General features: G+C 38.8%; 2 protein-coding genes across 17 annotated transcripts in view; both read left to right on the forward strand.

Moving 5' to 3' along the window:
- Positions 1-14,341, forward strand: part of XRN1 (5'-3' exoribonuclease 1) — a 43,177-nt gene extending 28,836 nt beyond the window's left edge. For 9 of the 15 annotated variants that reach the window (XM_080622314.1, XM_080622323.1, XM_080622322.1 and 6 more), the window contains 13 exons: positions 272-497; positions 1,128-1,220; positions 2,067-2,162; positions 2,401-2,515; positions 3,061-3,125; positions 3,520-3,630; positions 3,990-4,112; positions 4,429-4,585; positions 4,900-5,078; positions 5,330-5,443; positions 5,525-5,642; positions 5,942-6,093; positions 6,318-9,259. In XM_080622314.1, the coding sequence (XP_080478440.1) occupies positions 272-497; positions 1,128-1,220; positions 2,067-2,162; positions 2,401-2,515; positions 3,061-3,125; positions 3,520-3,630; positions 3,990-4,112; positions 4,429-4,585; positions 4,900-5,078; positions 5,330-5,443; positions 5,525-5,642; positions 5,942-6,093; positions 6,318-6,608 (1,840 nt within the window). In that variant the 3' untranslated portion in view covers positions 6,609-9,259. Of the gene's footprint in view, positions 1-271; positions 498-1,127; positions 1,221-2,066; positions 2,163-2,400; positions 2,516-3,060; positions 3,126-3,519; positions 3,631-3,989; positions 4,113-4,428; positions 4,586-4,899; positions 5,079-5,329; positions 5,444-5,524; positions 5,643-5,941; positions 6,094-6,317; positions 9,260-10,713; positions 13,328-13,492 lie in introns of those variants that run through there. The other 6 variants (XM_080622325.1, XM_080622315.1, XR_013957281.1 and 3 more) reach the window with 5 other exon arrangements.
- GK5 (glycerol kinase 5) overlaps positions 13,611-27,332 on the forward strand; it is a 32,267-nt gene continuing 18,545 nt past the window's right edge. The window contains exons 1-9 of one of the 2 annotated variants that reach the window (XM_080622328.1): positions 13,611-13,650; positions 17,181-17,274; positions 21,142-21,217; positions 21,631-21,724; positions 22,573-22,704; positions 24,263-24,338; positions 24,947-25,008; positions 25,098-25,171; positions 25,503-25,563. In XM_080622328.1, coding sequence (XP_080478454.1) covers positions 13,612-13,650; positions 17,181-17,274; positions 21,142-21,217; positions 21,631-21,724; positions 22,573-22,704; positions 24,263-24,338; positions 24,947-25,008; positions 25,098-25,171; positions 25,503-25,563 — 708 coding nt within the window. In that variant the 5' untranslated portion in view covers position 13,611. Of the gene's footprint in view, positions 13,651-16,761; positions 17,275-21,141; positions 21,218-21,630; positions 21,725-22,572; positions 22,705-24,262; positions 24,339-24,946; positions 25,009-25,097; positions 25,172-25,502; positions 25,564-27,332 lie in introns of those variants that run through there. The other variant, XM_080622327.1, reaches the window with a different exon arrangement.

A 27,332-nucleotide genomic window follows, 5' to 3' on the forward strand; every position in this document is an offset into this window, starting at 1 on the left:
CATTTTTTACATAAATACTACAGAACTGTGCTATAACAACTCTCTTGTCTTTAAAATTTCTTTGAGCTCAGAGCTGAAAGGTACAATATAAACTCAGAGTAGCAGTAATTACTTGTTTTCTGGTTTTGACGGCCAGAGGCCAAAGGACAGAACAGTGGGGTTATCACTGGATAACAATACTGGATACAGTTTTCAGCCTGTTAATGTTAAAATATATGAAATGCCAACAATTGAACTACATGAAAGAGCTGTGTCATTTACTTGTCTTAAGGTGCTCACCTGCCAGAGGCTATCGTCTGCCATCAAGTGCCTTAATTAACCTGTCTCATGGTAGTCGGTCAGAAATGGGAAATCAAAAACTGACGGCCATAGTTAAACCTCAGCCAGCTGTGAATAACTACAATTCATATGCATCTGATCTGTCATCTGTATGCTCACAAAAAGTGCATCTTGGAGGCCTCAACCATTCTCCTCGCTCCCTTTTTGTTCCTACTCAAGTAAGACTTTTCCTTCCTTCGTACAGAAATGTTTTTTTCATAGAAGCTGAACTATGACCATGGTTATCCCCTTCACTGGCACAAACAAAATTTAATTTTTATATTGGTATGTTAAAAGTAGGATAATTTTTATGACATGAGTTAATCAAATAATGAAGAGGACCAAAATGCCCTTATTGACAATTGTAGTTCCAGCTGCCTTTCCAAGAGACAAATATTTGGTGTCAACAAATACTTTGCTGGGCAGAGATGTAATTGTTCCCTTAAAGCTCTGTTCCAAGTAATTCTTCCTGTAGGCCAAGTTCGTCCATGCTCAGACAGAAAAGACATGATATCCTTGTCGGTTTTGCTTCTTGGTTATGATTTATTTTGTTTGAAAATGCAGTAAAGGCAGGAAAATTACAGATGAATTGGGGTTCTCACTAGTTTTTAATTAAGCTTTGCTTTTTAATAAGTGATCTCTTTAAAGAAAATCAGCTGAATGGGTAGCTTCATGTTGTTTATAGGTGTGTTTGAGAAGCCCTGTCTCATGTTTTTTAAATCTATACAAGAAAAACTGCTTTCCAAAGAAAATTTAAGGCAATGATACACTCCTGATTTTTTTGGTGTTTTTTTTCCCTCATGATTTAGCAGATGAATGGAAGACAGCATTACAATCTCAGGGCTGAAAATCAGGGCACCTCTAACTCACCCCAGAAAGGATGTGGCAATCAGAAAAATAAAGTGAGTGTTCTGATTCATTTAGTAGTGGATCCAGTTGTCTCAATATTTTGGCCCTCTGTTTAAAGTGGCCCCCTCTTCTCATGACTAATAGATAGCTTTGGCTTAGTACATCAGATGTTTTAATCCTGATACAGACTGGAGCACAACTTGTCCCAGTTCTTGAATGAGTATAATATCCTGTGTTGTACTTGTTTAGAGTCTAGATTTTCAAAAGTGGGTTTTCTACATAGCTGGGCTTCTCATGACTAATAGATAGCTTTGGCTTAGTACATCAGATGTTTTAATCCTGATACAGACTGGAGCGCAACTTGTCCCAGTTCTTGAATGAGTATAATATCCTGTGTTGTACTTGTTTAGAGTCTAGATTTTCAAAAGTGGGTTTTCTACATAGCTGGGCTTCAGTTCTGTGGTAACATACCTATAATGTTATTAAGCAGTTGAGACTGGCTGATAAGGCCTTACAAAATAGGATACTAATAATAAAATTTAAGAATGCAACCAAACATGAGAGCATGCTTTTAAAACCATTTTGCATTATTGTCTGAGTTTAATTATACTCAGTGATCGTAACTTCAATTAATAACAAAACCAAAGGAATCTCAAACTAAGATAATTTCTGTTTAATAGTGGTTCTTAGGAAAGGATGTTACATAAATACAACCTACCACAATAGCCTGTTTCGTAAATTATATAGGGCAAAGTTCTAGTATCAGTACGAAAATTCCTGCTATCTGAGCACTGTTAGACTTGGACATTTTTCAGAATGTCTTTATATATGATTAGCTGTTCAGAAGTTGAGTTTAAAGCTGCTGAGCTTGTTGGGGGTATTATTTCTTATTTTGTCAGGCACAGAGTAAGCAAGATGATGAATTCTGCAGCATATGGCAGTCACTGCAGAATTCTGGGAAGTCTCACCACATTCAGCAAAACATGCATGAGAAGGTTAGTATATAAACTTTAAACAGATCCCTGGAGTCAAAATGTGAAGGTACTTAATTTTATATGTCAGTTCATTATATCAGAAAACTTTCTAGTTAATGCTACAAATAAATAAATCCTCTGGATGAGAGTATTGTTATACAGGGTGTACATAGCTGTGGAAGGAGGTAATCATATGGGACTACTATGTAAATAATGCATGAATAGTTTTATGGTTAAGCTTTGATGTTTAAAATTCTAGGGTGCAGTTCTACCTCAGGAAATGAAGCTGGGAACTGGCAGTCAGTTCTACAAGCCAGGATTCAATGACAGCAGCTTTAAAGGTCAGCAGAGAAAGCAGGAGCCATATAAAAAATGTAAGTACTATAATTAGACACTTTGTTTAGGAAAACTACTTGCTTTAGCTAATCTTCTTTGAAATCCTTTTGAGTTTTTGTGGTTATCAACAGAAAATAGTTTACTATAGTTGCATAAACACTATGTTGCACTTGTTATTGTCAAATAATGTCCTGGTGTGCATACTTGAACCTTTTAATCAAGCTGTTCAGCATTATTATGAATTTCCACCCATCTGATTACAAAAAAAAAACAAACCAAACCCCATCAAAAAAACCTCCCAAAAACCCCAAAACCAAAGCCAAAAACCAAACAAACCACAACTTGTCTTTGAAAATCTGCTTGTGATCATATTTAAAAATAAAGTTAGATATATTATTGCATATACTTCATTTTATCCTACAAGAAAAGCATGCAGCAAATGACCTATAAAGTATGAATTAAACATTTGATGCAACCATTCAAATCAGTGCAACTTGGTGTACTTGTACAGAGTCATTTATTTCTTTGAGTCTTGATTATTATAGTTTTTAAGAGCATTTCAAAAGAATACATTCTTTTGTAGTTAAAGAAGATTCCAAAGTTACAAGAGGTGAAAGTCAGCCACATAGTAAAATATCAAACAAACAGGTAATTTATTCTGTACTGAGTTAAATGTATTCTTTTCTTTTCGTTTTACTCTGATCTGGTTCATTATTTTACAGTTTTCTCTGTAACTGGCATCTTGATTCTTCTACTAAGTAAATTTTATTTTGGAGATTTTTTTTTCTCTAGAGATTTTACAGACAAAGTGAGAGAAAGTGCATAAGATGTATAATGATGATACAAATTATTTTCCTATTCCTGTTAGACTCTAAAAGCTTTGCTGTAATGGCAATACACAAATGCTAGGTTTTTAGCAAGCTGAAATCCTCGAAGAATATTAGCTTGTGAAAGCTATTTGTAGATGCATTTCTAATGTGATTGTGTTACAATGAGTAATGGAGTATTAGTATTCAATAATAAATGCTGCAGTTTATTTCAGAATTTTGCAGGTGTGAATAAGTACAATGTCAAACTTTTGAAGAGGAATGAAAGTCCCAACATGCCTGTAATTCAGAAAGCTGCAGTTGATGGTCCCTGTACAGGTGGAAAGGTAGTATTTAGACATTTTTCTTGTGCTTTTTGAATAACTTCAATTTCCAGTTCATTTGGTCCAATTATTCTTGGTCACTTCTGTGCAAATTCATGTTTATAGCAGATACAAGACAAACCTGTGTAACCTTGGTCATTCTTTAAATCAATCCTGTATTGGTCAACACTTGCATCTTTTGTATGCAAAAATTGATGTAGTCTTTGGGTATCTGTTCACACTCTGAGCAGACATGACAAGCTAAAAGGAAAAAAAAAGTCCTGAATAAGCATAAACTTAATCTCAAACGTATACCCTTCCTCTTGCATCTGCTTGTGATATACTAAGTTGATGTATCTTTTTTCTATATTTGTTTTAAAAAGGACAATGAACTTGAAAGCCTTCTAGCTTCTTTGAAAATTTCCAAAGAAAATGAAGTGCAGACTTATTCCAAGGAAGCAAGAGCTACAAATGAAGAACATCTGTCACCACAATCATTTGCCATGGTCTGTATACTGCAGGATGATTACATTGCAGTTTAGCATCTGCTATCTTGGCATCAATACTTCTATTTAAAGAAAGTCTGTGAAACCTTGTATTGCCTTTTAAACATATTGATGAGCTTTTAATTATCTATTCTAAAAATAAACGCATTTGTTCATGCTAAGATGCTGTTATCTGTGCTCTGATAAAATGTTTCCTCTGATAGGAAAACAAAACCTCATATTGGGTTACCTATTATGATATTCAGAGTTAAGTGAAAAGGTAGTGTTACCTGAATGCCAGCATGTCCCTTAATGAAAAAATATTTTATTTTTAAAGAAAGGAACACAAATGCTCAAAGAGATCTTGAAGATAGATGGCTTTGACCAGGAAACAAAGAATGAAGTGAAAGCCCAAGTTAATGATGTTCCTGCTCCCCCTAGCAGACAAGATTGCCATGGAGCTGCCTTGCAATACAGACAAAGTAAAAAAATGGGTATGTTTGGATATCAGCTCATAGTTCAGAGTTTCACCTTGTAGTGGCATTTTAGAACATAGCTAACAGTATAGTACTTATTTTCAAAATACAGTAATAAAATGTCCATCTTTTTCAGTTCTGCTTCTTTATTCGGATCTAAAAATCTCTTTGTATGTAGTGTCCTGGGTTTTGTTCATCAGATATGAAAATATCAGGAAAAATGAAATATGCTTTTTTACTTTTCTGCTAATAGCAAAATTGCTGTCCTTTCAGTGCAGGCAATGTTTGTGCTACAGCTTTTTTACTTTTTTTTTTTCTTCTTCTTTTGTCAGCTGCTTATATGAACAAGCCTCATAGCGCTGGAGGCCCTCAGAACACACCAGCACTGGAAACTGGAGGTCACCCTTTTGCTTGTCCGCAGCCTGCACTGTCTACTGTTGCTGAACTTTGCCGTATTTGTTCCCTTGTTGGAATGTCGCAACCAGATTTCTCTTTCCTAAAAACACCACAGGTAAAAAGGTTTTTCTGCAAAAGTTAAAAGTTAATCAACTTTGTTTCAGCTGTCCTAACTAGATGATCTATAAGGTCCCTTCCAACCCTAATAATTATGTGATTCTGTATTAAACATTTGGACTGAAAATCCATCCAAAAATAAATCTTAGCTCCTTTTGTTGCCTTTTTCCAAAACAAACAAATCCTCTGTTTCTCAGTTTGTTTGTCAACAATACAGATTCCCTCAAAAATCTTACCTTGTTTTTCTAGACAATGACAGTTTGTCACATAAAATTATCAAATGGTTTGTTGGTTCATGGACCACAGTGTCATTCTGAAGCTGAAGCAAAGGAGAAAGCTGCGTTTTTTGCTTTACAGCGTTTGGTGAGTATGCAAAAGCTCTTTTAACATCTGTATCTCTGTTGCATTGTGTCCGTTTGTGATCCTTTGGTTCCTCCTTCATAGAGTGCTATAGGAGTAAACTTCCCTTCGCCTCCAGCTCCACCAATGTTTCCAAATTATCAGCCACTGGGAGTTCCTGTGCCACCTGGATCTATTCCTCCAGTATTTGCACAACCCACTGGTAAGTATCCTAATACAGTTCACTCTGATAAGGATGTGAAGATGCTAAGTTACATGTGCTCTGAAATGCAGATGTGACTTAGTGCTTTTAACTGTGCTGTCATGTAGGTGTAGTCATGTAAAAGCAGAAATGTTTGGTATTTTTTTGATAAATAAATACCTATTTTCAAGTAAACATGAATAGTATGTGGCTTTATTGAAACAACATGCAGACAAATGTAGTTGGTGTACTTTTGGGGTCTTTGGGAGTTAGTATCCTCTTTTTGACGAGAGCGAGCTAAAAGTTACTTGTTTTCACAGCTAATATAATGCCTTCATCATCTCACATGTTTGGTCCAGTGTCGTGGGGAACTCCAGTGCCTAAACATTATTATCCTGGCTCCTACCCGGGAAATGTGTCTCTTGCAGGAGCTATACCTGTTGGTTCTCACAACCAGTTTATACCTCTGCAGGTAAGGTTGTTTGTGGGATTGTCTAAATATTCTGTTTCTGGGAAAAAAAAAAAAAAAAAAAAAAAAAAATGTGCCTACATGATGATTGAAACAATACCCGGGCTATGAAGCACTATTTAGGATTAGAAAATTATTTCTAAAATTGTACGCATGTTTTCTAAATGTGGAATATTTGAAGGTTTTTGAGAATGTATTCTGTTAAATAATATTTATTTCATTTAAAGGTAACTAAAAAAAGGGCTGCCAGCAAGAAAAGCTTTGAGCACAAGGAGTTTCAGAGTTTCCCTCAAGCTGCACCACTAAAGAATGAACAGCCAGCGTCTTCTGACCACACACAGCAAGACAGTTCTTCAGCTCCTTTAAAATCTCCTCAAGCTGCTCAATCAACTGTTTCATTTCAAGACAATGTGGCTACTCCAAGAGTTCCTCATAACAAATCAACACCAAACACTTCCAGCAAGCGAAAGTCAAGAAAGCTGGCTGTCAATTTTGGCCCGCCAAAATCTTCGGAATAAATATAGTAGCTAGGTGTATCCTATCTTCAGCTCTTCCCCCACTGTTATGTTCTGTCATCTAAAAAAATCAGAAAGCTCTATTAAAAAGACCAGCCACTTTAAGTATAATATAGAAAAAAATGCATTTTATTTGCTATGATTTTCAGGTTGTTACGAAAACTATAAAAAATTATATTGAACCTTGATTGCTTTGACTTAAATTAGCAAAAGCTAGGAAATGCTGAGTTAAGGTTACCATGTCATCAATTGTGCCTAGGTTTCTAAACAGTGGCTTACAGACTATACCAGGTAAGCAGCAATAACAGTGGCAACCTTAATTCAGAATTGCCATGCTTTTTGGGAGGGATATGGAATGGTAATAAGTTGGGCATCTAACGTTGCTTTAGTATGACACTTATATTCCAGCTTATTTTTAAATAGTGTAGTAGGACAGAAAGGAAAAATTATTTAAATGCAGCTTTTATATTGGCTCTCCAGGTCCTTCTGAGTTGAATCAGGGAGACTAAAACCTAACTACAATAGAGCTGCCAAATTTGCTCTAACTGTGAACTATAGGTTTTATATCAGGGCAAAAACTTTCCAGCTTTCAAAATGTAGGTATTATTGTCTCTGTAGTATTAGAGTGGCAAAAAGTGGGTGCTGATGCAGAACCTGTTTCAGGAGATGAATTTATAGGATGAGTTAAAAAAAATATAAATTTGCAAAATAGAGACCTCTTTGGTAATGTACATTTAATTTTTTTTTTTTTAATCACCAGCATTATCAATATCATTGTTTTCTGATGATAAAATAGCATAGATATTTACTGCATATCTACAGAGCCTCATAAAATGTTAGTGATACCCTGATTTGGTTTTTTTTTTCCTAAAGTAGAAAAATGGCCGGAGTTTCATGATGTCCATTTGTGTGTACATAGCTGTCAAAGTTATGATTACTTAGAGTCCTTTTCTCCCTATAAGAGCCTGCACCCTGAAAACTTCTCTGTGGTGGGTTCTTTTTCTTTTTTTTTTTTTTTTGCTAGTGACTTTTAATATTTATTTTTCAGTTTCGTGATAGAAGTTCTCTGTAGCAAAATTAAATTATCATTATTATGTTCCATAAGAATATTCAGGCAAAAGGTTGACCTGTATTTTTGGAGGGAGTGCTACTGTAAAAATAGCTCCATCATTCTTGGTTTACATAGGAAAAATGAAGGCTCGAAGGTGCCTGTACCATTTTTAACCCACAAGTACCCTTCTTACTGACATTAAGAAGAAATCTTCGGTCTAATTAGTGATTCATTTTGTTGCCTCCAAACAAGGTTTCATGTTAGATCTACAAGTATGCAGATTTTCTTTCATTTCCCCTACCTTGTGCTTTGCCTCCATTTCTTGGTGTAGTACCAAGTTTCATATTGTTGTTGTGGTATAGGATTTTTTTAATATTGATTTCTCTGAAACAGTTGTTGCCTCAGCAGTGTTTGTAGAATAGCAGCAAGCTGCAGGATCACAGAGGTAAAAACAAGGTTAAGAAATTTTATTTCATTTTACTTGGTATCACAAACCTTGTAGAATAGCGTATATGCACTCTTAAAATATATTTTGTTCTTTCTATATCCATCTAGTCTCAAGAGGGTTTGAAATCATATTCTGTGAAGAGAAAGTTGTATGCTTCAGTGATTTATTTTCTTTAGTAACACGAGACTGCCATGGTGCAGATGTGCCAATATTTTGGAATTGTTTATGTGAAGTTATGAGTCACAGCTGCTGTTCCCCCATATCTTAAGTGAGCTATCTGACCGTCAGAGAAAAGATCTGTTTAGAAGTTTTTATGATGGAGAGGACACTATGTTAAGCTCTAGCATTGCAGAACTGTGACATATCTGGATAGTCAATTTATGCAGATCTTTTAGAAACAAAGTTATGAAGGACACTACTCATCACCGGTAAACACAGCAACTTTTATTACTAATGACGTCTGACTAAGACTTCCTCTTCAAGTAGAATTGCTATGTTTACTATATATAGCTGATTAAACACTTTATTCTGTAGCTGCTGCATATTGTATTAGTCCCTGGTTTTTAGTTTATGTATTCTATGATGCTGATTGCCTGGTGCCCAGTTAATTACAGTTTTACATGTCCTGCTAGATGTGACATCTGCATTGACCTATGCCATGTCCCCTATGATTTCAGTTTTATATTTTAACAAGGTGATTATGTTTAATTCATACAGATATAAATTTAAGCATTTGTTTTTCTCATAGATATAAAGTATTTTGTAAGCACTGGAGTTTTTCATTAGATCTTATACAGAGCAGTATTTTAGTAAAAATCCAAAAGGGAAGACTTTTATGTGCGCATTTTTGTAGTTTCTGATTTTTTTAAAATAACTTTTCATTGTTTATCTGCCAAGTGAAATGTTTTAAATTTGCATATGAATGGATACAGAATGTATTTTTTGTGCTGTTTAGTGTTAAGTGTGCATTTGCAGATTTTTAGCATGTAGTCGCACAAAGGACTGTGCAAAGATATTTTCAAATATGAATATATGATACACTGAAGGAAAAACATTCATGAAAGTTAAATGCTATATAAAACTTTAATGCAATAGTATAATTTTATAAATTGTGTCTGTGTCTGCTTGGATTAAATATTGAAACAAGAAACATCATTTATTTTCACTGGTTTATTTCCAAATACTATATGGGACCTTCAGTAAGCTCCAAACCAAAACTTTAAGATAGAAATTAATTATGTTGAAGTCCAGTTTCTGTGATTCTCAGAAGCAGCAACTGCCCACCTCTGAGCTGTTTCTTGATGGCTTTCAACTACTATTCAGTTAAAGATACGAAGTTTGTTGAAAAGGCTGCTGGTTACTTTGCAGTTAAAAGCATTTAACTAGATACTGATCTTTCAAAATTTCTTCCCCTCTGTTACCCATTGGATTTATTAAATTGCTATAGAAAGAGCAGGAAGATTAATTTCCAGCAAGTTTGGTCCTAGTGGTTCTTAACATAAGTGCAAAACCAGCTCATGACTTATAAGTAGGAGGAGCCATGGGTACCTGGAAATATTTGTACATCTTTTTCTGTACCTGGAGCAAAATGCTGTGCTGAGGTTTTTGCTAGAGTAGAGTAAGAGTCACCTCATTTGTAACAAGGCTTCTGAATGAAGCACAATGACAAACTTCACTAAAACCAGTGTAATGTATTTGAATTTGAGACAAATTGCAAGGTAGATTTCATAATTAATTTCCTTATCCCCAAGAATAGCAGATTTTTTTAAATCCAGTGTTGCCAAATTAGTGTTGATAGATTTTACCCTTAGACAGGATAAATAAACTTGCCTTTGTATTGTGTAGACCATGTGCTGAATTTTGTTCTTTCACCAGTTATCTCTAAGATTATGTTCAAGCTCTACTTGTTCTCTTCTAAAGCATAATGAACACAGTAGTCATGTCAGTTACTTTGTAGCATCTTTGTGAGTTTTGAACTTTGTTAAACTCTGTCTTTTGCCAGCTGCCCCACCAGCTTTTCAGGTAGATGTTATTTTAATTCTCATAGATCATGTGAATCAGCTTGTTTAATGCAACTGGCATAAAGAATGGAGTATACCCTTAGCGTGACCAGCTGCTGAAACTTTGTGTAACAATATTCTGTATAGAACATCTGGTTGGTATATACTTTCAGGTTGTATTACTCAACATGAAGATGCCAAGATACAATCTTGCATTTCTTAAGCTGTCTTCAAATGATTAGTCAATAGACTTAAGTACTGCTGTTACCCTGCATGGCAAGTTCTGCCTCGTTACTTTTCCCATCTCCATAAATAGCACAAAAGGAAATTAAAACAAGTAAAGGGATAATTTTAAAATATATCAGTTCGTGTGTAATAAATACTGCGTGGACACTCCCATTCAAAAATTAAGTTTGTTCAATTTAGTTTAGTTCATCAGACCTATGAGAGTGAGGAATCTCAAAGAATGAATGGTTACTCACAGTAAAGGGGTTTTTTTATTTTTTTTATTTGAGATGTGATCTCCAAATGTTTTCCATAATCAGCCTTCCTTACTACTGAGACTGAGTAGTACTGAGGTTATGTTCTTCTGTTTCTGTCTCTGGAAAGGGGACACTGTGACACCAAGGGCATAAGTGCAGTCTGAATACACACTCTTGGCGAAAAGAATCCAAATTCAGGTGCATGAGGACCTATGAATTTTGAGACTGTAACTGATACGTATTTCGAAGAATTGGATATCGTTAGGTAAGTAGCTGTTGTTTATTACCAAAAGAATCCATGGCTCCAACAGCAGTTCTTTATTGCTGCCAATTTTTGAAGGGGTGTTTGCTCTTATTTTTTTGTAATTTACAAATTTCCTTTTTCATTTCTGCTTTGAAAGGTGGTACAAATCAAACAGAATAAAGGAGTTGCAGTGCCATCAAGTGCAAGCAGTAAACCTGAAAGGACAGAGAAGACATTTTTCATTAAAACTTACTTTTTTTTTTTTTCTAGTAAAAGTTATTGTTACTGCATCAACAATGCTCTATAAAAGTTGATAATCACCCTTAGTCCTATATTTTGTGTAATTGCAAAAAAAACCAAGGCTGGCAATCAAAAGCCAAAATGTAATATCTGTGCATGTAACAATAGCAATAAATTACTATACTTGCTATATATGTATAAAATCAGAAGCTGTCAACTTCTGTCATTTGGAGGGTACAGGGTGAAGCAAGAACTGTGATTCCAGTGCAAGTAAGTGATCTCTTTTAGAGTAACCTATGCATGTTTTAGATTTAGCACTAATTTGTGATAGAATGTGGTATCTACTATTAGATCCTGATATTTCTTCCAGTACATATTTCTTTGAAACTGCTGAAATGTTCTGTCAGTTGCTGAAACTTAACTCAGCAGAGTAAATGGAGAGCAGTGTAGAGTTTACAACCTCTGAGTTTACTGAGCCTATACTGAGGTCATTTGTTCTTCTAGATTTTTCTGTGGGTTTCCTTCCCCTTGCTTTATTTTTTAACTCTCCTTCCTTCTTCCTCCTCTCCCCCCACACTGGCCTAATGGCTAGGTCTTATTGAAACTATAATTCTTAAGTGCTTTTATTCCCTGTAGCCTCTAGTATATCCATTCTGTTGTTGTTCTTGTTTCATTGATGGCAATTTCCCTCTCTCTGCTTTTAGATATTTTTCATGTGAATGTCCAGACTTTGAAATCAATGTTCTTTTAAAGAGCTGTTCAGTCCTGGATTTTCTAGGTATAAATGATCATTCATCGCATGTGTATATACAAACACATATATATATATATATATATACAAATATGGGACTCAATCTCTTATTTTCTTAAAGCTGCTCATAGTTCTGTCATTTTTAGTCCATATTGTAATTCCTTAAGAGCATCCAGAAGATGATGGACATTATCTTGTATATACTGCCTGCACATCTCCAAATGTAGGTATTACTTGGAATGGGTTAAAAGCATGGGCAAATAATGAAATATTAACATAGTAAATACCCAGTTCTTACTTATCTTTGCTAGATAAATTCTTGGCTTAAAACTTGATTGTCCTAAAGTCCACCTCATTCTCTGTCAAAGTCTTCTGTCACAGAGCTTGCAGAGAAAGGAAGGACTTCTTGTGCCTCAGGCATGATGCAAAATCTCATGTATGAGGGCACAGTTTTGATGTGCAATTGTGTAGTGAAAATGCTGGCTTAACCAGTCTCTTACTTGTTTCCACTGGATCATGCCAAACTGTATCGCCACATTATGAACCATGTAAAGGAATTAATCCGATTGAAACTCTTTCCCCATGTTATTTTTCAGCCTGATAGTTCGCTGTGGAGCCACAAGAGCAGCTGGGTTGGTACAACTGTTCACAGTGTGAGGGCAGGATGATATACCAAGAATGGAACTGCTTAGGAAACATCACATTGCTGCGTAAAACTCGGATCGCCCGTGAAGCTAACAGGCTAGACTAACTGATGTCATTGTGCGTGGTTTTGTCTGTTGACTTCAAGGAGAGCAGTAAATTCTGGCAGGAGTACAGGAGGAACTACTGAGAATGGTCATATGCTAAATTATTGCAGCAAAATTTGTCGATTTTGGGCAGTCTGTTAAGTTTCCAGGAAAGGTTTATTGAATAATGTATGTGAACTGCACCAACCAAGGGAGCAGTAGACATTAGAGGGTTCTTTATTTTTTTAAATGCAAACTGATTAAAGGACCCAGAGGTCAGTGCTTTCATAATGTTAAAACTTGTTACAGTGGTAGAGCTAAGGAAGTGGATAAAATGGTAAATAAGAGTTTGATGAAACAGAAAGATAGGTGCATCTTGACAAAATACAGTTTAAGAAGGGAAGTTAAAGAAAAAATGTTCTTTACAAGTTTTGGATCTTGCTCTCCTAGATTTCAGTAGCTGGAATTCCTGTTAGCACTGCCAGTGGCAAGTTTGATTCAGACTGGAAGCTTGGGGTGTGTGAAGAGGTGCCTATGTATCAGACACAACAGAATGCACCTGAGAATACATTTATTTAAAAGAAAAATTACAGCTATTCCGAATACTGTTTAATTAATAATTTGGAAATAATTTGAATTAATAATCTAATCCTAGAAAATGTCATGGTTTTTTTCTAGTAACTAGGTCTACTGGATCTGCAGCACTCCCATCTCTCAAGGCCTATTTTAACCTGGATAGTGGGGCAAACCCCTTTTGCTCGGCATCATCCTCAAAAATGTACGTGTTGCTGACTGAAACATGCTGTGCATGGTGATATTGCTTACAAGTATTCAATATATATAGCTGATGGTAGGAGTTTTGCCATTCCTGCCAGCGGTGATCTTGTCCCTGATGTTCTGCCATTTGGTTGGTTTTATTTAATAACTCCTTCCTTTGCTACAGCATTGGACAGGTCCCTGGACTGCCTCTACTCCTTCATTTGGTTTGATATTCCAGTAAAAGATAAGACCAGTCATGCCTTCCAGAGAAATAGAGGATTTCAGCAGAGAAGATGCAGAAGTATGGGACATAATGTTGTGGTGATGGGTATGTGTCCCCAGGTGTGTGAATTCTCTGTCTTCTGAACAGTGGAAATGGCATCTACATGCTCTCACTCAAACAGGAAGACTAGGGTGGTAGTAGAAGTCACACAGGGTCGTTATCAGTGTTGCAGTGCTATGTAAGAGATGTGAAGATGTCTGTACATCTTCACTTCAAATTGAGTATTTATTGTTTGTGCCAAGATGAACTTGGGCTTTTATCCCTGTTGGTGATAAGAGAGGGTGACAGAGATTTGGCTAGACAAAGAGTGCCTGTGTGGGAATGATATTATTTATGACAAAATAACATAAGCTAGTGCCACATAAGTCATGTACGGACAAGCTACACATGTCTGAAAACCCTTTGCCTCCTCTATTGCATTGTCTTTATCATATTGCAAACAGAACAATAATGTAAAATTTCATAAGCCTCATAAATTGAGCAATTTAATATGTGCCATATAACTGAGACTACGCATGGACTGCAATTGTGTGAGCTGGTTCACATTATATTCTCCCAGTGCATATACAGTGTTCCTTTTCAAGATGCATCTAAATTCTTATTATTGCATGAAGAAATTGGCTTATCTTCACTTCCATGCAATACAGTGAATCAGAGGGTTATGTATTTGTTACATTAACAGGTTGTAAAAGAAAAACATGTACACCTCCATTTTCTTCTGGAAGTTTTGCTTCACCTTCCAGTGAGATGGGATGTATTAATACCATAAAAACATAAAAGATGTCTGGATGCATTTTCCCAATTTTACTTTAAGTTTCTTAGTTTTTGAATGTTTGAAGTGGTTTTAGCTTTTTACACCAGTTGAACATGTTGAAACTTATTTAGGGAGCTTTCTTCAGTAGTTCTGAAGAATTATTATTCACTGAAACTAACAGAATAATTAAATGAGTTTGAAGAAGAATAATCAGATACAAAATACCTGCTACCTTTCTCTAATGTACAACTACTAGCTGTATGTCAGGAGATAATAACTTCTCAGGTTACAGTCAAAGAGAATATAGAAGTCAAAAGATGACAACTTTTTAATGGGTCGTTGCTTAGCAGGGAGAGGCAAAGGAGCCATTCCTTGGCTTTCTCTTTCACATGCCTTCAGTTCCCTGTGATCCAAACCTTTGTCCCAGTGACCTCTAAGACTGACATGTGAGGCGGGGAGCCTCTCCTTCATGTGGCTTTCACTGCCCTTAGTATTCTGGGTTTAAAGGTCCAATATTATCAGACTGTTACCTTACATAATATCCTTTTGTTGCTCATAGTGCAGCATTTGTAAGAGAAGCCAAAACCAGAAGAGCAAGGAGATATATTTTTTTAATGATTTTTGCTTTTCCTGCTCTAATTAACTGAGTAAAGACACATTGACTAATTCTTCTAATTAAATTGGGGGTAAAAAATAAACTCCAGTTTGTGGTTGAGCATCCTGAATTTTATTGCTTAACTAAGAATATTCCTGGTTATTCCTGTTTAAAAAGCACCACCCCATCTAAGGGCCATGAAGGCATATTTCTGGCTCTCGTTCTGTTCCAACAGTAATTTTAAACGTGGTTGCCTCTCTGAGAGAAAAGGATGGCACAGGACAAGTGCTGCTGATGAAGACTTTGTATAATTATATACAGTTTGTTCACTGATGCCTACTGCCTTCAGCATCAAATCCCAGGAGTAACCATGCCTGGTTGTTTATCGTGCCCCTACTTAACATTTTTCCATGTGGCACACTTGTAAGGGGGAATTGGCTTAGGCACCATGTTCACTTAGTATTAGCACCAGTCCTGGGTTCAGCTTAAACCAACCCGACAGCACCATGCAGAAACATTCCAGTGGTACTTGCTGAATTCTGACTTTTAGAAACCTTTTAACCTTAGGTGTTTGCTTAAAAGCCTTCTAGCTGCATTGGTAAATGTATATAAAGCTGCACTGTTTGGAATAGGGGCTATGTTTCTGTTTCTGCTCTTGATGTGGGATCCTGGTGCTGAGGGCTCGACTCCACCGAGAACAACGCCACTTTGAGGGTGGCAGGTCTGGCATCCCCGCCAGACCCGGGGCAGGGCCCTGCGCTCTCGATGTGCCCCCAGCGTCGGTCGCTGCCGCCGGGCCGCAACCTGTGCAGGCCGCTCCGAGGCCTGCCGGTGGCGGGCGCCACCTGCCAGCCCGACGGCAGTGCCGCGGCACAACCCGCCTCCTGCCGCCGCGCTCCCCGCACCCATAGGCCACCCGGGCGCCCGCCCCGCGGTGGGGCGGCTGTTTTCCCTCAGGCGGTGGCCGCCCGGCGGCACTCCGCGCTCGTTACGCGCCGGGCAGCGGGGGGCGATGCCGTGTGGGCAGCAGGAGAGCAGCGCTGGCGCCGCGCAGTACGTGGTGGGGGTGGACGTAGGGAGCACGGTGGTGAAGTGCCACGTATATGACCGGGCGGCCGCGGTCAAAGGCTCCAGCAGCCGGAAGGTGAATCCGCGGCAGGGGAAGGGGACAGGGGCCTTGTGGGCAGCAGCGGGCGCGCTTTGGTTCTGCGCCTTCTCCTTGCCGCAGGGTCGAGCGGCTCGGGCCGCCTTCCCCCTGGCGAGAGCGGCGGGACTCGGCGGGCGCGGGCAGCCCGAGGTGGCGTTTGCCTCAGGAGCTGTAGCCAGATGCAGGCGCGGCCGAAGGTGCCCGCTCCCCGGAGCGCCGGGCGGCTTTGAGCTGCGAGGTCCTGGGAGGCCGCGCGGGTGTGGGCTCGGCGCGGCTGGGGCAGCATTCACAGGCGCTCAGGTTTTGGCAGTGTGTGGGCCGGGTCGGATGGGGTCGGCGTCCTGAGGGCAAGCCTGGGTGAAACGAACCTCCCCGACCCGGTTGGGAGCCCCTCAGGGATGCCACCGTTGCCACTCGCCTCGTTACCTCAACGATTGTTCCTGCCTGCCTGTTCCTGTCATATCGACTACTTCCTCTGCAAACAAACCGACTTTTGTTAGTAGGACACAACTGCGACGCGAGTAGGACCTACACATGTCCTATTTATGTAACAGCATAGTGTGAACAAGCCTTAGCTTTGGAACATGAGTTTCATGCTGCTTTTGTTTTGCATGGCTCATGATTTTGGGATCAAGGCGATCTGCAGAGTTAATTTTTTATTGATAGTTATTGCAATGAAAAGATTGTAGCGAGAAATGCAAGAAATCTGATGGATTTTTGGAGATGGAAGGGGATGTTCTCAGCAGAGCTGACTCCACTCTCACTGGAAGCCCCTCTGGTGGGTGATCCTGCGCCTGCTGTGCTATGCTGGTTTCCAGTTTTGAGCCCCAAAAGAGATTTACAGGCTCCCCAGTTCCTGGAGGTTTGGGCTTCTTTATTCCTTCTGAACAGAGGAGGTATTCTAAAGACCCACATTCGACCATGTTTTAGAAGTGACAAACACTGTTGTTTCTTCTCTTGCAGTCGATCTGGAAAATTAAAAAAAAAAAAAAGAAAAGAAAGCAAAACGCAATGTATTTGTACAAACTTTCACAAGAATGCTGTTTGCTGTGAACTATGGATTGCAACAGTGCTGTGTGTCTTTCGTCAACAGGTGGAATCACTATATCCTCGTTCTGGATGGGTTGAATTAGATCCTGAAATGCTATGGAGCCAGTTTGTTGGTGTAATAAAAGAGGCTGTACAAGGTAATGGCTTGTAAAGTTTGGGAAATTACTTAATTATTCATCAAAATTAGTAAAGCTAGTTAAATAATGAGATTCTTCTTTTACAGTACTGAAAGTTCATCACTGAGCATAGGTCTGCAACATGCTTTAAGGCCTGTTCAATCATTATGTAAAATAGGACAGTTCTTTTCTTTCACTGGGGCTAGATGAAGATTGAAAAAGAACCAGGAGCAGTGTGCATACTTGATTTACATGTCAGTGACAGCACCTTGTTGCTCCAGCTTTTTTTATGTGTTTCCTTCCCCAGTGTCTGTCCTCCTTCCTCCAGGTGCCTCTGTGTACAAACAGAGCCCCCATTGTTCTGCTGCTGCTTTGTGCATGTGTGCGCATATGTGAGCATATGAGAGTGAAAGCAGGGTGCTGCATAGCTGTGCTTGCTCAGTTACAACCTGATGTTCCTGCTTTTCCTATCCAAACTACAGATGGTTCTTACCATCCAATTTCTGTATTGTTGTTTTTTCTAGTTGTACTTTGGCATAAAATCTTCTAGTATTCCACACACGAAACACACACAGTTCCCTTTTCTATGAAACGGTTGATAGTTCAGGGACTTTTGTCCCCCTTTTCTGGGTACTATTCTAACAATGCACCTACTCTACAACTCCTGTAGCTTTCCCATTATATCAGCTCCAGTGTTCTGCAGTCTGGCATGGATCACCTTCTGTGCCATGCTGATGCTGTGAACTTTTCAATTGCACCAGGCTTACTTTCTCACTGTGCCCCAGCCTCCTTGTCATGTGTGTATGCATCATACATCATCATTCAGTATATCATCATTCACTGCCTAAAGTTCCTCCTGTTCAGCCCCTGTGCAGTTTGGTCTCCAAGCATTGCTCCGCCTCCAGCTTGCGTCAAGGCAAAACTGCTCTTGTCTCTTCCTTTGGAAGACAGTCTAGAGGATAGGGAAAGTAATCATTAGTAGGTGTAAGCTGCAGCTGGTTGTTTTGGGCTCTTGGTCTGTTTTCTCAGTGGTCACAACTGTTGTCACAAGAATAGCAATGCCAGCTCAACCCCTGAAGACCTTACCAGCTTCCTCTGCTCCCATTTTGTGAGGCAAACCAGGAAGCAAGATTTTTTTCACTTGGTTTTAGAGGAGACAATTTTCTTGTGGCCAGACTATGTACATTGTTGACAAGTTTTTTTGAAGTGGTTGTGTACTGCAAGTGACTGTAACCCCATGCTGCTGTCAAACGGAGTCCCGCCCTCCTTTTTACAGGCTTGTTTCAAGCTCTTGGCAGTTTCCTGAGTTAAATCACTGTGTGGTTGTTCATGCCAGCAGCACTTTACCAGTGTTTGTGCTAATGCAAGAGAGGGTGCGGTACCAGGGGTAGGAGTGACTGGAAGCAGAAAGAAGGCATAGGAGCACTTTAGTATACAGGGCTTGTGGAGCTAAAATATGTGATTTCAGGGACAGGTGGATGAGTTGTAGTTCAGTGCTACCCAAAGGTGGAAACTGCTTCTGGCTGCACGGTCCCACCCTTCTGTCTCTCACTTTGGTACTGGTTCAACCCTTCAACCCTTCCAAGAGGCAAGTTAGCTGAAAAATATGCATGTTTGTCTTCTGGGTTTGTGTGTGGGTTTTTTTAGTCTTGAATGGAAGTTAGTTCTGCTCACAAGGGGTCTAGAGAACATCATAGTGACACAGGAAGGTAGTGGGAGCATGCGGGTTGTGATGGGGAGGAGTCGCACATGCCACTAACACATAGTGAGCTACGGTTGTACTGGTATGGCTTTGACTTCAGTTCACACCCAGCTACTACTAAAAAAGAAATACCTTTGTTCTCAAGCCACGTACTCCTAGGTCCTCCTCCCATATACTCCCACTGCCAGCAGCACCTCTGCAGGCAGTTGGAGCAGGTAGCCTTGTGAAAGCACTGATTTCATTTTCAGCTAACTGAGGGCCTTGATACCACTGCCTGCAGGAATGCAGACAGTATAAGGGAAGTTGCTGAAGCATGTGTAGAGATCAGCAGAGCAGAACATGCTGTTTCTCTGTGAAACCCTATCTGTAATTGTCACCCAGAGGCTATTGGCTGTAGAGTCTGCAGTACAGTCTTACATACAGTAAGTATGCTTACACAGATGAGTAACTTCACACATGAAAGTTCACACAAGAACTGAATATATAATAAGCACAGGGACACATATATTAACTAATATATAAGCAAGGGACAAGGGGTAATGGGTTTAAACTTAAGGGAAGTTCAGGATAGATGAAAGGAACAAGTTCTTTACTGTGAGGGTGGTGAGGCCCTGGAACAGTGAGAACACTGGAACATTTACCTAAAGAAGTGGTAAATCTTCCATCCCTGGCAGTGTTCAAGGCCAGGTTGGACAGAGCCTTGGGCTACATGGTCTTAAAGGTGAGGCATCCTATGATAGGGGAGTTGGAACTAGATGATCGTAAGGTACTTTCCAACCTGAACTATCGTACAATTCTGTGAGGTGTACTTAACCTGTGATTTGTTCAAGTAGGGGGATTGAGAGCCCTGCGGAGTAACAGTACTTTGGACAAAATACTTAGTCTGTCATTTAAGTGCAGTTTCTTAGTATATATTTTTTTCACATAATTTTGCTTCTGGAAGCCTACGAGGAGTTACATGGGAAGCTGACCAGAGCTGCTTTGAAAATAGCTGTGAACATGTATAATTATTTACAGTTATATATACATTAGAAAAAAAAAATGTTCTGTAACAGTTATTTGAAGGTAAGATTCAACAGTAAAATTGGTGTATACCTAAATGCACTTTTTTATACTTCTGAATTTGAAGTATAGTTTACATTCACTGGTATGTGGTTTAAAAAATTTGAATTTTGAAAGATTGCTCAAGTGTCCTGGGTTCAGCAGTAGCAGTCATTTTTTCTCCTTCTTAGTAGCTGGTGCAGTGCTGTGTTTTTGACTTTCGGCCTGGGAACAGCACTGATAACACCGATGTTTTTAGTTGTTGCTCAGTCATGTTTAGTCTCACCAAGGACTTTCTGAGTCTCATGCTCTGTCAGGGAGGAGGAAAAGCCAGGAGGAAGCAGAGACAGGACACCTGACCCAAAGTAGCCAAAAAGGTGTTCCATACCACTGCACGTCATGCCCAGAATGTAGAACTGGGGGCAGTTACCCAGAAGGGTGAGATCACTGCCGGGGTCGGGCTGGGTATCGGTCGGTGGGTGGCAAGCAGTTGTATTCTCTTCCCTTGTTATTTCCATTATTATTATTATTATTGGTGGTAGCAGCAGTGGTTTGTGTTATACCTTAGTTACTGGACTGTTCTTATCTCAACCTGTGGGAGTTACATTCTTCAGATTCTCCTCCCATCCCTCGGTGAGCTGAGGGAGGAAGAGGCGGGCAGTGAGTGAACTGGCTGCGTGGCTGAATCGCTGGCTGGGCTTAAACCACAACATTAAGGCATGCTTAAGGGGAGATATGTTATTATCAAAGTATGTAAAAAATCATGGCATACTAACATTTCACATCCATCCCTGTGAAATGCAAGTTTTAATTGATTATACAGGCATATGTAACCTGCCTGCCTGTCTGTCTCTGAGGTTGTTCAAGTAAAGTATCAACAGGCCTTTCAGAAAGTGGAAAGGGTCAGTGTGCCGCAACTGCTTTTGTAAAATACGTAGGTTTATTTCCCTGCTTTGGAATCAGTTATCTGTCTTGGAGTTCTCTAATATTTTAGCCACTTAGTTGGGCAGTCTGAAGAGATTTATATTCTCTTAAATTATTGTTTTCCTAAGTATTCCATAGGTTTTATGGTTACGTTTGAAAAAGTTTTATTTTTGTTTCTTCAAGTAAATCCTTCTTTAGTATGGTTTGTTTTTATCTTTTAGCTGCAGGACTTCATATGAGGCAAGTTGCTGGTCTTGGCATCTCAACGCAGAGAGCAACTTTCATTACATGGCACAAGTATGTGTATTGTGTGTTGCTTAAAATTAATTTGTATTCATAGACTGGATGGATGCAGACTGTAGAAATGTTGAACTCCATCAGGTCACAATCTGAAAGCTACAAATGTCAGTTCCTCATGTTCTCCTGTGTTTGCACAGCCACTCCTTACAGGAGTTGAGAACAGTCTATAAGTGTATGTCCATTTTGTTCTTAGTACTCTGGAAAAGATGAAGAGATATGTATTCTTTAATTCTGGTGAGAAGTTTCATCCTCAAAACATCCACATACCTATTATTAATTCCTCAAATCTGCCAGGAGGACATGCACTTTAGTGTTAAGTGTCCTGACTGGAAATGGTGAATTATGTTGCAATTTTTGTGCAGTGTGTGTTCTGTAGTTTTAAATAAGAATGTTCAAATGCTCTTTTTCAGGAGGACAGGGAAGCCTTTTCATAATTTCATAAGTTGGCAAGATGTAAGAAGTGCTGAACTTGTGAATTCATGGAATAAGTCCCTTCTGCTGAAGGTAAAACTGTGCTAAGCTGAATACTGCTTGGACATGTTAGAACTGTTTCAATTTTAATGAGAAGTAACATATATGAAATGCTGCTAGTGTCCTGTTAATATGACATGCTGAGGCCTAAAAAACTGACTGAGCAAGACTAGCATGAAAGGTAGTACTCATAGCTGGAAGTAATTAATTATGGGGAAAGGTCTAGTATGCATTTTGTTACTTTTTAGTCTCGTTGTTCTTTAGTCTTTTTAATCTCATTTTGTTACTTTTTAGTCTTTGTTAGTCTCTAAAATGTTGCATGCTGACACTGCTCCTGTCTAAGTTCTAGGTGTAGGTAGTTCTTGGTTGGCAGTGTGTGTTTTGTTTTTGGTTTTTACTGAACTGTTTGCTCAGATTATCTATAGAAAGAACATTTCATGTTGCTGATGGCTTGTGCTTCATATCATTAGAAGAGAAAGATTTTCTCCAAGTGGAAAACCTGAAGTTACTTTTCCTGTAAGTGGAAAATAACTAGCAGACTCACAATAAGAAGTTCAATTCTTGGGTTTGCTGCTGATTTCAGCTATTGCATGCAATGTGCTCATGTAGGTGACCTGTCTTCGTAACGCACAGCAGTCTCTATGAGTGTGCTAGCAGAAGTCTGTAAAACAGACTTGCTCTGTGCCTTTTCCTGTAGTATTTGTTGGGGGAAGGCCATTTATTGAAATCCTATGTAAGGGTTCTCTTAACAGAATTATGGCCTTCTGACTCTAATCTTACATCAGCAGCTTTCATCTGTGTTGTCATCCTTTAAAGATAACTGATCAGAAACCTTTAAAGGGAGAGATTAAAACTGATGTAACTGTTTTCTTTTCAAACAGGTAATCCATGTTATTTTTACAGTGCTTCATTTCTTGACTGGGAATGATCGGTATTTAGCACCAAGTTTTCTTACTTTTTCAACACAACAAACTTCTATGAAGTTGTCGTGGGTTTTTAAAAACATACATGAGGTAAGCTGGAAGGTGAAAATAATAGCTTTCTTAAGCCATAATAATGGATAGTGACTTAGGTTGGTTGTAACTTCTTCAGTTTGGTCTTGCTTGTTCTTTTCCTCTGAAGAAGCAGAATGAAAGACTTGTATCTATGGTAATGTTCAAAGCTTGTCTACCTAAGTATCTACTCATATTTATACAACTACTTCTCCTTCTGGAAATGTGTAGTAGTAAACTGTTTTCTTCATACATAAGAGACATAATAAAATCGCCTTATTTAATTTATACAGGTAGTAACTGTACTTTGTTTTAAAGTTGCTTGCTCTCTAGTTTTGCATGACAGTTGCATTTATTTTCAACTGGCATTCTTATCTTTCCACCCTGCACTATTCCAGTGCTTGCAGTTTGACAAGTAATACCAAATTGAACAATCAACCACTGTCATCCATTTATTCTGCATTTTATTGTACTTTAAATTGGAAAATAGATATAAAATAAGTTGTGCTGGACTACTCTAAAAGACTAATGAGCCCTGCACTATTTGTTACTGTATTATTTGCTCTAATCTTTACTGTTTTCCTTGTTTCTTACTGTAATATTTATAACTTTAGTCATCTTATTTACTATGGTAATTTTCAAGTTATTCTTTAATAAAATGGTTATTGTCCATTTTCTACCCTGTATGAAGAAACCCCCAAACCTTCTGAGTTTTGTCTGGTATTTTCTGTCACAAAACTAACTCCTGAGAAGGTCAAGTATATTTTTTTACTGTCACGTTTTGGTTGCACCTGATGAAAATGTGAAGTGTGAATTTGAAGGATTATAGAATTGAAATTGACATAGCTGCTGAGCTTTTGGTGAGAGATGAATGTTTTCCCACATTTTGTCAGGCAACTGATACTTAAAATGCATGACTATCAAACCAAGAAGCTCAAAAATTCATGGCTGTTAGTTACAGAGAATAGTGTATTCAGTCATGTTTTGAGTGAAGTTACATATGTTCTGTATATGAATTCTGTAGTTGTACAGTTATCAGTTAGTAGAAATTAGATGAAACCTGAATTACCCATTTTAAAGGGGAAAAAGATCCCAAGAAAAATAACATTTTGAACCCTTGGTAGAAGTCATAAACCAGAAAACAGTAGTTACAGTGGCCCTGTCTATTTTGGTCAAGCATATACACTTACTTTATTTCTGTCAATTTTTTATTCAGGTGGTGTATGCTGGACCTCGTTTTCTTTATTCACCACTCCTTCACCTATGCTACAGTTGTGACTATAGAGTTTCCCTTCTCAAAACTCTGATGTCGCTTCAGTAGAAGATTAATTGCTTTTATTTCTTTAGCAGCAATTTTAAGAAACTTCACTTATTCTTTCTTAGGAGCATGGATTGTAGCATGATATTAATTAAATAGTCAACGCTCCCTTTTTAGAAGAAAAATTGGCAATCAGAGACTTATTTTCTGGGGACATTATTGTTAACCACAAAGAAAATGAGAAAAGGAATTGGGAAATATGTTCTTTATTGTACCCAGTTGTAAGTACTTTTTTTCTTTTTTATGTATATTTGTTCCCAGGCTGAAGAAGCTGCCAGAAAAAATAACTGCTGCTTTGGAACAGTTGACACGTGGTTACTTTATAGATTAACTAAAGGTGAATATTTACAGTTCCTCTTAATAAAACATACTGGAATATAAGTAATGATGTTCATGACAGTCATTGATATATCCTGGAATTCAAATACTTTTTTGACAATTTATGTGTTTTTGTAATTGATGAGTATTCTAATATATTTACTGTTCAAAAAACGCAGCCTTCTGAGTTAAATATTCTTTGGGTCTGTATGGAAGGATAGGCAGAAAGGGAAATAAATATTCAGTGTAATCAAACTTTTAGGCATTTAAGATTCAAAGAGGACTCCCAGAATTACTTTGCCTCAATTGAAGAAAGGTACCTATGAAAGCAAAAGAACAAAGAATTGTTACAAATGTGGAAGACCGACAAGTTCTGTCCATGTTTTTAAAAGTACTAGCTCTCTTCTAGCCAGTTTCATGAGGGTTAAATAAGGTAATTAATACATATATGTTTTAGTGAGTGGCAGGTAGAATTTGTATGCTTATTGTATCATGATGACTTTGCCTGTAAGCACTCAGGTTATATTTCATGGGAGCCACTGAGATGTTTAAAGAAAAAGTATGTTTAAAATTACTTTTTAGATGTTAAAAATCTTACTGTGTTCTTTGTTTTGTTTATTATGGTAGGTTCTGTGTATGCTACAGATTACTCAAATGCCAGTGCTACAGGTGTTTTTGAACCCTTTACGGTATGTGCTGTTCCAAAAAAAATGTTGTTGCTATTTATTGTGCTTCTGAGAGAATTGCTAATATTTTTATTTTTTCCATTTAATTTCAGAAATGTTGGAACCCCACTTTGTGTAATTTACTTTCCATTCCCATGTCTATTTTTCCACCAGTGAAAGACACAAGGTAACTACGAAGGCATATTGAAAAGAACATAACTGTTAAATTAATTGCCTTTAGAAAAGCACTACATGTCTGCACAAGCAAAGTAACACAGCTGCACAAAAAAAAACCAAAATTATTTTTATATGCAGGTGTACTTTTTTTTAACACTACATGCAAATTTTATTTTTACTATTGGTATTTCTTAAAGTGATAGTTTTAATGCCTTCTTCACAATAAATTGGTAGCATTACCTTTCATATGTGGTGCAGAACCAGGGCTTAGATATCTATATTATATTTTAGCAAAAGGTCAGTTTAGTGTTGTGATGTTTCTCCATAATGTTTGTTTTAAGCTTCAACTTTGGATCAGCTGACTCTGAAATATTTGGGGTACCTATTCCAATAATGGCAGTGGTGAGTTTTCTTGCTTGAATCTGTATATTTGTACCTATATTCTTTTTACCTAGCTTTGATTTAATGCTTGTTTAGTAAGTATTCCCTATTCCTTCTGTATAACTACAGTAGAATTGGTTGTTGACATTTTCACAGAATCACAGAATAGTTAGGGTTGGAAAGGACCTTAAGATCATCTAGTTCCAACCCCCCTGTCATGGGCAGGGACACCCCACACCAAACCATGCCACCCAAGGCCTCATCCAACCTGGCCTTGAACACCGCCAAGGATGGAGCATTCACAACCTCCCTGGGCAACCCATTCCAGTGCCTCACCACCCTCACAGTAAAGAACTTCTTCCTTATATCAAATCTAAACTTCCCCTGTTTAAGTTTAAACCCATTACCCCTTGTCCTGTCACTACAGTCCCTGATGAAGAGTCCATCCCCAGCATCCTTGTAGGCCCCCTTCAGATACTGGAAGGCTGCTATGAGGTCTCCACGCAGCCTTCTCTTCTCCAGGCTGAACAGACCCAACTTTCTCAGCCTGTCTTCATACGGGAGGTGCTCCAGTCCCCTGATCATCCTCGTGGCCCTCCTCTGGACTTGTTCCAACAGTTCCATGTCCTTTTTATGTTGAGGACACCAGAACTGTACACAATACTCCAAGTGAGGTCTCACGAGAGCAGAATAGAGGGGCAGGATCACCTCCTTCGACCTGCTGGTCACACTCCTTTTGATGCAGCCCAGGATACGGTTGGCTTTCTTGGCTGCGAGCGCACACTGAAGCTGGCTCATGTTCATTTTTTCATCGACCACCACCCCCAAGTCCTTCTCTGCAGGGCTGCTCTGAATCTCTTCTCTGCCCAACCTGTAGCCATGCCTGGGATTGCTCCGACCCAGGTGTAGGACCTTGCACTTGGCATGGTTAAACTTCATAAGGTTGGCATCAGCCCACCTCACAAGCGTGTCGAGGTCCCTCTGGATGGCATCCCTTCCCTCCGGCGTATCAACTGAACCACACAGCTTGGTGTCATCGGCAAACTTGCTGAGGGTGCACTCAATCCCACTGTCCATGTCACTGACAAAGATGTTGAACAAGATTGGTCCCAACACCGACCCCTGACGGACAGCACTCGTTACTGGTCTCCAGCCGGACATTGAGCCATTGACCACAACTCTTAGCGTGCGGCCATCCAGCCAGTTCTTTATCCACTGAGTGGTCCACCCATCAAATTGATGTCTCTCCGATTTAGAGAGAAGGATATCATGTGGGACAGTGTCGAACGCTTTGCAAAAGTCCAGGTAGATGACGTCAACTGCTCTGCCCCTGTCCATCAGTTTCGTAGCCCCATCATAGAAGGCCACCAAATTGGTCAGGCAGGATTTCCCCTTAGTGAAGCCATGCTGGCTGTCACCAAGCACCTCCTTATTTTTCATGTGCCTTAGCATGCCTTCCAGGAGAATCTGCTCCAAGATTTTGCCAGGCACAGAGGTGAGACTGACTGGTCTGTAATTCCCCGGGTCATCCATTTTCCCCTTCTTGAAAATGGGGGTTATATTTCCCTTCCTCCAGTCGTCGGGAACTTCACCTGACTTTTTTTTTCTCCAAAAACTTGGTTTACAGCTTTAGGGGAAAAGGAGAAGAAAGGAACGAGAAGGGATTTCTAGAAGTTGAGGTCCATTAGGATTAGATGACCAAATGATTAAGCATTAATTTAGGACTTAACAGAGCTGGGTTCTATTATAACCTCTGGTAATCTGTCTCTCTCTGGCTTAAAGTCAGTTGT

The sequence above is a fragment of the Psittacula echo genome, assembly GCF_963264785.1.
Source record: "Psittacula echo genome assembly, chromosome: 7".
Lineage (NCBI taxonomy): Eukaryota > Metazoa > Chordata > Aves > Psittaciformes > Psittacidae > Psittacula > Psittacula echo.